The following is a 10,259-nucleotide window of genomic DNA, read 5'->3' on the forward strand; positions in this document are numbered from 1 at the left end:
GTGAGTGTAGGAAAGAGGAGAGGAAAGGGAGCAAGGGATCATGGAGAGGAAATGGAGGAGAGAAAGTAAGGAGGAGGGGGGAAGAGAGAGATGGGAGGAAGGGGAAGCAGAACAAAAGAGAGGAGGAAGGGAAGGAGAGAGAAGAGCGTGAGGAGGTGAGCGAGGGAAGGATTAAAAAAATGGAAGATGATATTTACAGAGGATGAATGAAAAATGAACAAGGGAGATGAAGGCATACAGAGGAGGTGAAGAGAAAAGGACAGATGGATGAATGAGGGAGGAAGGAGAAGGACTGAAGCAGAATAAAGAATGTGTGTGTGTGGGGGGGGGGGGTAAGGAACAAAGAAATGGAAAGGGAGAGAGAGAGAGATTTTCCACGAACAAGGGATGAATCTAAAAAGAATTGAGTGAGAAAAGTAAAACGCAGGAAGAGAAGAGAGATATGAAGAGAATGTAAGAGGAGGGAGGAATGGACACTGGTTGATTGAGACAGAACCAAAAGGAGGAGGTGAGAGTGACGAGGGGAACGAGGGATGAGGGGATAAGAGGAGGAGGAGGAGGTGTGGAGCAAACTTATGAGTCTCCGAAGCACCGGACCCCATCAGGAGGAGTGATGGATGCTGGGAGGGAGGGGGAGGTGGAGCGAGATGAAAGAGTGAGGGATAATAAAGGAGGGAGGGAGAGAGAGAGAGAGAGAGAGAGAGAGAGAGAGAGAGAGAGAGAGAGAGAGAGGTGGCAGGCTAGTAAGGGAGACAAATAACCCTGATTCTCTCTCTCTCTCTCCGTGGAGTCGAGGGCCGATCAGAGGAGATGGATGAATGGATTGATGGATGAGATGGAGGGAGGGAGGAAAGGTGTGTGGGGGGGGGGGCAAGCAAATAAATGAAAGGGAGGAACGAGGGGCTGAGGATGGGGGGGGGGGTGAAAGAGAAAGAGAAACGAGGCGACGGAGCGGAAAGCAAAGAAGAGTATTTATCTCATTAGTTCACATTAAAGCGTTCAGTGGATCACTCCATCGTTTGTCCTCCGTCTCTTCCTGACGTCTCTTTTTATATTCCCTTCATCTCTCTCTCTCTCCGTCCCTCCGTCTTTCCCTGACGTCTCTTTTTATTCCCTTCATCTCTCTCTCTCTCCGTCCCTCTGTCTTTCCTAATCTGTCCATCCATCTATTTTACACTGAGCAGGACAGGTATGGATGAACACAATCTATGTTTCTCTCTGTACAACTCCTCTCCTCCCTTCCCCCCCACCCCCCCCTCTCTGGTTCACAGGCCACTAGCGATGAGGCTAACCCCCCCCCCTCCCCCTCCTACGCCCCCCCCCCTCAGGCGTGTGGAGGGAGCAGCTATCTCACGCTCACAGGAAACATTATCACCCCCGACAGTACCACAGAACAGCGGCTCGTTTCCAACTTTCTATATATCAATTTTAGGGGAGAATTTTTTTTGAGGAGGGGGGGGGGGGAGACATTTTCATTACCCACAGCTGCCATTTGGAGAGCACTTCTCATCCAGAGTGCAGAGAGAGAGAGAGAGAGAGAGAGAGAGAGAGAGAGAGAGAGAGAGAGAGAGAGAGAGAGAGAGAGTCTCCACAGCTGTGTGAGGCCCCGGTGGGAGTTCAACCTGTGATGCTGCTGCTAACTGGGTGCTGACGCTGGGTGGGGGGGGTGAGGTTCCCACCGGAGCCACTGCTCAGCCAGGCGGCGAGGACATAAAGCTGCCAACCAACGCACGTTGTATTTCATAAAGACAAAGAGAGGTGATGTCACAGTTGAGTGTCGGACACGGTGCAGGTCATCAACTCTTTAGCGTCCGACCAGAAACATCCGTCCCTCATCGACAGGAAGTGACCACATGATACGAGATCACAGAACCGTAACCACGATTGTGATCCATGTTTACTAGAATTACAACTTCTCATAATGAATTAAACGATCTTTAACTGAGCTGTGAGCGACGCCATTTGCCATCGTCCCTCAAGTTTTTACCATTCACGCAGACGGTCACACCTTAGTCAGATTTTATTATTATTATTATGATATGTTGCAGATCGCTGCACATTATAGAGCAGACGTTAAAATGTTACAGAAAAAAATTAAAATGATTCAAATAGTCAGTAAGATCAGAGCCTGGATAAAAACCTTTTACATTCAAAGTTAAAAAGGTGAATTCAGATCTGAAGTCCGGAGAAAAAACCCTTTCACACTAAGATGTAACTTTAAAGTTGGATTAAAAAGAGGAGGAGCCAGTTTCAAAGAGTCGGGGCCCTTCTCTAATAAATCCTTCGCTGACGACCTCGGGTTGAAACATTCGGTATCAAAAGAGCTGAGATGAACAGAGCAGCTGATTGGTCGGATCGATTCTGTGTCTCGTGAACTGCTGAGACTGGAAACCTCTCCGGCTCTTCTCCCACTTCCTGCCGAGCTGGTGCTGAGGCAGCGTCCAGCTCCACTCGGCCCGGAGCAGGACGAGCTGCTGAGAGGACGGACAGATGGACGGACGGTCAGTCGGCTCGTTAGCTGTGCTCCAGGCCTCCGGCAGGAAGCAGGTGCAGCTGGGAGACGTCCAGGTCCGCGTGTTCAAGCCTCATCAAGGTTGAAGAAGTTGATTTTAAGTATTTCTGAAAGAACGATAACTTATAGAGAACAGAGACATATCCTCAATGTGCAGGATGAGGAGCGGTGGAGAAGAAACATGAGGATCAGAGCTTCGTATGAAACAGATCAATTTCTCCACCTCTTGCTTTAAACTGCTGCTGTTATTTCTTTCTATAATAAATTCTGTAACTTATAGTGTGGATACGTCCCACTGCTCATTTCTCTGGAGATGGAAACGTTGATCATCCAACTTCTTTGTCCCGGACTGAAACTCCTCTGAGCTGTGATGGATCTTCAGAGTCAGGACGGAGACTGAAGGCGCCGAGGAAAACTGAGAGAGGCAAATTTTTGTCCCATAAAATGAAAATCAAGATTTATCCGTGCAGAACTCGAAATGATGGCAACATAAAACTACTGCTTCAAAAAAATTCATAAAAAAGCACTTATAGGTAGAACTAGAGTGCTAGTTTTTAAATTAATGAATAATTCACAGGTAGACTATTTGTTTTATAGCCAATATGTTTTATGGCTAATTCAAAACTCAGCAAACAACCTACAACCAGAAAACCGGAGCTGTCCATGGTCCTGAAACAGCATCAGTCACATCTCAGTCAGTTTGTTCTTTTTGTTTAAAACCTGAATCTTAATTACAAATCCTCCGAACATCACGCAGAACAAATCTCTCAAGCTGCAGTCGTTAAAGCACATTTCACTTTTCTGTCTCCATGACGACACATCTGCAACCCCCCCCCCCCCCCCCCCCCCTTTAAAGCTCCTACCTCTTGCTGCCCAGGGTTCATGGAATTATTTACACCTGAAGAAGTGAAGCTTTCCTCTGTTGTGAGTTCGTTCTGCTCGGTCGCTTCCTGTAAAAACAAACCTCTTCCCTCCCTTTTCTTTTTTTTTTATTCCTGTTGTAAATCAGGCGCTAAATTTTTTTTTTTTAACCAACTCCATTACCTACAGGTGAGAAGTCAAATTAATTTCTACTGTTCTGCAATATTACACTTTGCTCTGGGCACAAATTTTACCCTTTTATTTTCTATCCCTTTTTTCCACCTTTGTACCGAGCTCCCTTCAGCTCCCCCCCCTCTCTGCCTGATTGGACCATTATTTTTTTAACATGCAGCAATAATTACTTGGTCGTTAAATGATCGACAGGACTTTTTCCCTTTCATCTTAAATCTTTCTCTGACAGAAATCCTTTCACAGCAGATCCACAGAAACTGTTGTTGGAGAGAAATCCTGATTCAGCCCTCGATACGTCCGGTTCTCTTCTCTTCTGTCTCACCACCTGTGATGTATGACACCGTAAATCTGCAGCCGGTAAACACTGTCTCATCACTGTTGATCTACAGAGCTGCACTGGGATCAGAAATCCAGTTGGTCCACGTTAATCACAGTAAATCTACAATAATCTATAGTATGATTACAGCCTGATGACACTGTGGTGCTGTGTGTACAGTGTAACATGATCAGATAATAATGCAACATTCAATAAATAGTATTATCACTGATGAACTGTAAATACTCCTGTCTCATTACAGCTGTCAATCAGCACCTTCAAATCGGAGCGAGCAGGAAGGAGATAAAACTGGAGGTAGAACAAGCAGAGTCCAGATTGGCCTCGGACACGACCGCAGCAGAAACCGAAGATAATAAATCTACCAAACGACCGCTTCCTACTAAATCCTGAGTGATCAGTTGCAGAAGAAGTGACCCGAGCTCTTTACTCTGCGTTTTCAGGGCCGCTGAAGCAGAAAGTGCTGAGCTGGTGCTGATCTAGAAGCTGCATTTCTACGCTCCCACCCAACGAGTGCTGAGCAGAGCAGGACGGCTGGTGGGCCGGGTCACAGACCGAGCGGGTCGTTAGACGAGAATCCAGGTGTTTGAGTCTCTGCACAGACGTCGAATGACTTTAATATCTATAAAATAATAAAAGTCATAAAAGACAGTTATTAACATTAATTATTCATTGTGAAATCAGTGAAAATCTGAAAAGGTCTCATCTCACAACGTTAAAACCTATTCCTGGATTCTCCCCCCTAATCTGGATCCACACCAGTAATTAATTGTTTCTTCCCTGAAAGTCTTGTGGAAATCCATGATGTAGTTCTTGTGCAACATTACTTCCAAACAGAAAGAGGCACAGGGGTGAAAACATAACCTCCTTGGTGGAGCCAATCACCCAAACTGGAGAAATCTCACAGGTCACAGTCCTTTAAACTGTTTTCCAATGGACAATTTTAAAACGCTAATACTTGGCACCTTATTTGCAGCTTTGGCGAAAATGTATTTGAAGATTTGAAAAGAGTAATTATTAATTCAGTCTGTAAATTAGCTGATTCCTGCGCCTGTAACGATGGATCCTCTGCAGCTCCGGAGGCTGTTTCACATGAACACACACACACACACACACACACACACACACACACATGCAGCAACTAAACACACTCAACAAATACAAAACCAAAGAACTCTCTCTCCACCTGCTTATCTCTGGCACAGAGAAATAAGATCAATTCTTCAGATCAGAGCTTGATTAAATATCGACACGGCCGAGCTCTCTCCCTCCGAAAGAAACTCTTTGATCGGGAGATGAAAGCTTTCAAAGTGCTCGTCATTGTCTCAGAAATCAAACTTATTAAAGTTGAGCCTTCAAAGTGCAAGAAGATCCTGAATAAAACCCTTTTATGATGCGGTTTTATGCATTCAATACACTCTCAGTGTTTCAGAGTCTCTGGAGCAAAACCTTATTACACAGTCAAAAGAAAACTTATCGTTATCGGCTCATTGAAGTTTCTCTCCACTGCTGCTGCTGCTTGGAAACTGACACTTTCAATCAGATTGTAAAGTCGCCGTCCTCGACTGAATATCTTTCAGATCCTCTCCACGTTTCATACGGCTGAAAATCTTCTGTAAACCTTTTTTTTCAGCTCAGATCCAGTGGAGATCGGAGAATAAGCAGTTTGCCATTTTTCAGAAGTGTTCACCCGTAAAGATGATGATGAGGCGGTTTCTCCGCTCGATACGTTATCACACGATCACATCTGGCAGCCGCTGACTTCCTCTGCTGCTGCTGCGGATCAGATGCTTTGCTCAAGGGCACAACAGCAGCCGCTAGAAAGATATCACACAGGCGTTGTTCTTTTCTTATGATCTTATGATTCATTGTTCATCATGTTCTCATGTGAACGACCGACAGAGGACTCACATCGAGATCTTAACCTTCTTTAGAGCCTTCTTCAGTTCGACATCGTGTCCAGCGCCATCTTGTTTTTTTAATCAAGAAGAAACCATATTTGGAGGAGAGGTGGGTGGAGCCTGACTGAGAGCTTGAGGACACTTCACGCCCACTTACACCTGCACCCATGGGACGGTGCTAGCTGTCAATCACACAATATCGAATGCATAATTCATACACTTCTATAGAAACAGCATTAAATCATAATAGACTTTCACTAAAACGGATTACGAAACTCAAACAACTGAAAGCGTCCGCACGTTTCGCTTGAAGCTGGAACTACTGACTGCAGGTGGGAAAATCCATCTGGGATTGATGGTTTGCTTCGGGTCAGGACGACTGTAGATTTCACTCAATTTGGAGCTAATGAGCCAAAACCTGCAGAAGTTCAGGATGGTCCAATAAATCTCCTTAAGTCAGCAACACTTCCTGATCCTGACCTCTGACCCCTCCACACCGAGAAGGGGTCAGAGGTCATACAGGAATATCACAGATACTTGGGAAACACCTCTTTTTTGAAAACGTTGTCTCTGTTAAACTCCATAAAGACATTTCTCTCCACTTCATGTCTCATCTCCTCTGTTTTCACTCTGTTGACTGATGTTGTCGTCAGCTGCCTCCTCGGGATCCAGTGACTAATTCACAGAGTGTAAATGTCAACTGATCTGTTCCAGCTCAGTTAACTTCTCAAGATACACAAAGTGTTTCTGCCTTAAAGAAACAACATGAAACAGGAAACTGCAGCAAGAACAAAGTGAGCGTTGGTGTGTGTCTGTCTCACTGAGCTCGTGGTTGGATCTGATGATGAAGGCGGAGCTCAGGGTTTAGTGAAAACACTGAATTCAGCGTAATGAGACAGTCGAGCTGGGTCATTAGGTCAGTAAAACAAGATCAATTATTAATCTTTGCATTATAATTGTTTCAATGCATAAAGTTTTCATAATTCAACTTTCACTGGGTCTAGAGAAGCATCTTCATGTGGGTGTGTCCTGAGACGTAGAGTCAGGGACGGAAAAACAAAGAGAAAACAGGAAGTAACTTTTTTCATTTTGAAAAGGTTTTCCTGTCAAATAAAAGCACTGATCCACACACACCGACACACACACACCGACACACACACACACACACACACACACACACACACACACACACACAAACAGTATATACAGGGGGCCAGAGCCAATAGGAGCAGAGCGGCCACGGGAGACAGATTGTCTTTTAATTGGTTGAAAACTGCAGAGCTGTGAGAAGGGCTGAAGGGGAGGACACAGACACACACACACACACAGAGAGACACACACACACACAGACACACAGACACACACACACACACACACACACACACACACACACACACACACACACACAGTGTCCTCTGTGACAGTCAGGAGACGTCCCTGCTGACAGACTCACTATAATGAGCTGAACCGAGGCCAAAACCTGGAGGTGTCTGTGTGTGTCTGTTTTTGTTGTGTGTGTGTGTGTGTGTGTGTGCGACAACCTGCCGATATCAAACTTAAAGACACAACGATGCTTCAGAGATTTAGGGGTCAGGGTGGTTTAAGTGTGTGTGTGTGTCTGTGTGTGTGTGTCTGTGTGTGTGTGTCTCCCAGCATCTCTGCTGTAAATTTTGCCAGCTGAATTTTCTTTGCTCAACACAACAGTTTAATGACGTCTGATACTTAAACCATTAATTAAGATTAAAGCTCTTGATGGTCGTTATTCTGGCGGATTTAAATATCATAAAACTGAAATACAAGTAGAACATGTAAATACAAATTAGATCAATAGCTTCGCATCGATTCAACCTCACAGAACTAAACCTTCAGCAAACCACCGTCTGTAAATAATCCACGGCCAGAACCATTATTATGAACCAGTTTTGCCAGTAAACCATATTGTAGAACATTAGATGATCGGTGTGTGTGTTTGTGTGTGTGTGTTTGTGTGTCACCTCCTGATGGTGCGCAGCAGGGTGGATCTGGCCTCGTTGTGGAAGGTGATGATGATGGAGGTTGGAGGAAGATCAGAGTCGTAGTGAAGGGTTGTGCATCTGGAGAGAGAGAGAAGAGAGAGAGAAGAGAGAAGAGAGAGAGGAGACCATGATTTAAGTTTAAATGTATAGATAATATATAGAAACTGCTTCTACCTCCACCAAGCACCAACTGTCTCTTTCGGAAAACACATTTAAAAATCACTAGATCCGAAATAACATTTGGATCTGCACCATCACACATTCTTCCCCGATTCAAACCACATCCGGCCACAAGTTCCGTGGAAATCCATAATCAGTAATAATTGCGTAATCCTGCTACCAGACAAACAAACGCAGACATAAACATAATTAAAATGGCCGAAGAATCACATCAACAGCAGCTTTCAAGGAACCAATGAAGAGAAATAACACAAAACAACATTTTGCTTGAACAAATGGAAAAACATATTCAGATGAAGCCGTCGTACGATCACAACAAGCGAACACATCCTGTCACATTTACATCACACGATTCATTTTAAACACTAATGACTTTAATACCTTAAAGACGAGTCGCAGCCTCATCACCATTAACGACTCTTAGAAGATCATTAGCATGTGATTGTTTCACTGTTTTGATGCTGATCTTTCAATTAAATGTTCAACTTTAATTCTGCCTTCAACTGTGCACAAACACACAAACACACAGTGTACGTGCACAGACACACACACACACACACACACACACACAGTGCACGTGCACAGCCAGACAGACACACACACACAGAGAGATGAGCCCAGACACATTGAAGATGAATTATAGATGATCAGCCAGAGGCTCATTGAAATACACCACATAACTGTCTGTTTGGGTGTGTGTGTGTGTGTGTGTGTGTGTGTGTGTGTGTGTGTGTGTGTGTGTGTGTGTGTGTGTGCATGTGTGTGTGTTGGCGTCGCTGGGTCAGCAGTCTTTCTTCTCAAAGAGCAGACACACACACACAGACACACACACACACACAGACACACAGACAGACACACACACACAGACACACACACACAGACACACACACACACACACACAGACAGACACACACACACACACAGCATAATGAGCAGACTGGCCTTTACCTATCAGATTGATGTATCGGTGACATTTTCAAACAGAAACACGCTGCTTGCTCTGCTCGGCTCATTTTAAAAAAACCTCACGTGTGCGACTGTCAGAGCTGCAGCACAACACACAACATCTTGACTTTATCTGCCTCCATTGTGACTGTTAATACAAACACAACATAAAGAACACAACACAACAAATGACCACTTCAGTGAACCCCTGTGCTTTTGTGAGTTTAGAGTTTAGAGTTAAAGTTAAAACCACGAGAGCATCAGAACAAAATGAGAGGAGACATCTGTTCATGTGATAGAAATCGTATTCACACACACACACACACACCACACACACACAAACACACACACACACACACACACACACACACACACACACACACACAGTTTATAAAGTTATGGTTTAAATCTCAGCCTGTGTGGCTCAGAGGCAAAAAAAAAATCTAAACCTCAAACCTCTGAAATAAGGAGATCATCTGATTCCATAACCGATATGTAGGAAAGTTAAATAACCTGTAACCTTCAGTCAGAAGTAGGGTTGCAAAGTGGTGGAAAGTTTCCATGGGAAGTTTAGCTCGGGAATTTTGTATATAAAATATGCAATTTAAACGCTGAGCAATAAAAACATCATTCAAAACTCTATTTTAAAGATGTATGGAACGTTGAGTTTCAACCCTCCACTGTGCATTCTTCCATCACATGCACAGATAACTCCCAGCATGCTTCACTCTACAGCAGGGCTATTGAGGCCTGCTGTAGAGTGCAGGACTAGTCAGGTAAGTTTCCATGATATTACTGGGAAAATATATTAGCATGCTGATTGAGGATTGTTCATCTGTTCATCTAGCCTATTTCTATTCATTTATCCATCAATTGTAAAATATTTTTACAGACGATTCCAATTGTTTGGCTAACTATTTATATCTCTGGCATTGCATTAGTGTTTTTTTACAAACTTTTTTCTCATCTTATTCTACAGAACAATGCCACGTGCACTCTCTCATGTGTGGAGACATTTCACCCCATCCAATGTAGAAGGAAAGGCTGTGTACATTTGCAAATACTGTGCAAAGACTTATGTTAAGAATGACACAACGATGCAGAAGCATATAGTCAAGTGCCCAAAGTTTCCTCAGGGCTCAAATCAGCCTATGACAAAACAAAATGTTTATATTTATGTCTGTATATGACAAGGTAAATACAGTTAGTATAAATTACCCACAACATTTCCAGTTTATTCCTGTTAATTCCCATATATTCCCGTTAATTCCCGTATATTCCCATGGAAAGTTTCCAACTTTGAATATTCCCCGGAATTT

General features: G+C 43.9%; 1 protein-coding gene across 1 annotated transcript in view; it reads right to left on the reverse strand.

Moving 5' to 3' along the window:
- galnt14 (UDP-N-acetyl-alpha-D-galactosamine:polypeptide N-acetylgalactosaminyltransferase 14 (GalNAc-T14)) overlaps positions 1–10,259 on the reverse strand; it is a 104,238-nt gene that overhangs the window by 29,408 nt on the left and 64,571 nt on the right. Inside the window, exon 3 of the mRNA XM_061091420.1 lies at positions 7,795–7,893. Within this exon, the coding sequence (XP_060947403.1) occupies positions 7,795–7,893 (99 nt within the window). The remainder of the gene's footprint in view (positions 1–7,794; positions 7,894–10,259) is intronic.

This window comes from Limanda limanda, chromosome 18 (assembly GCF_963576545.1).
Source record: "Limanda limanda chromosome 18, fLimLim1.1, whole genome shotgun sequence".
Taxonomy (NCBI): Eukaryota; Metazoa; Chordata; class Actinopteri; order Pleuronectiformes; family Pleuronectidae; genus Limanda; species Limanda limanda.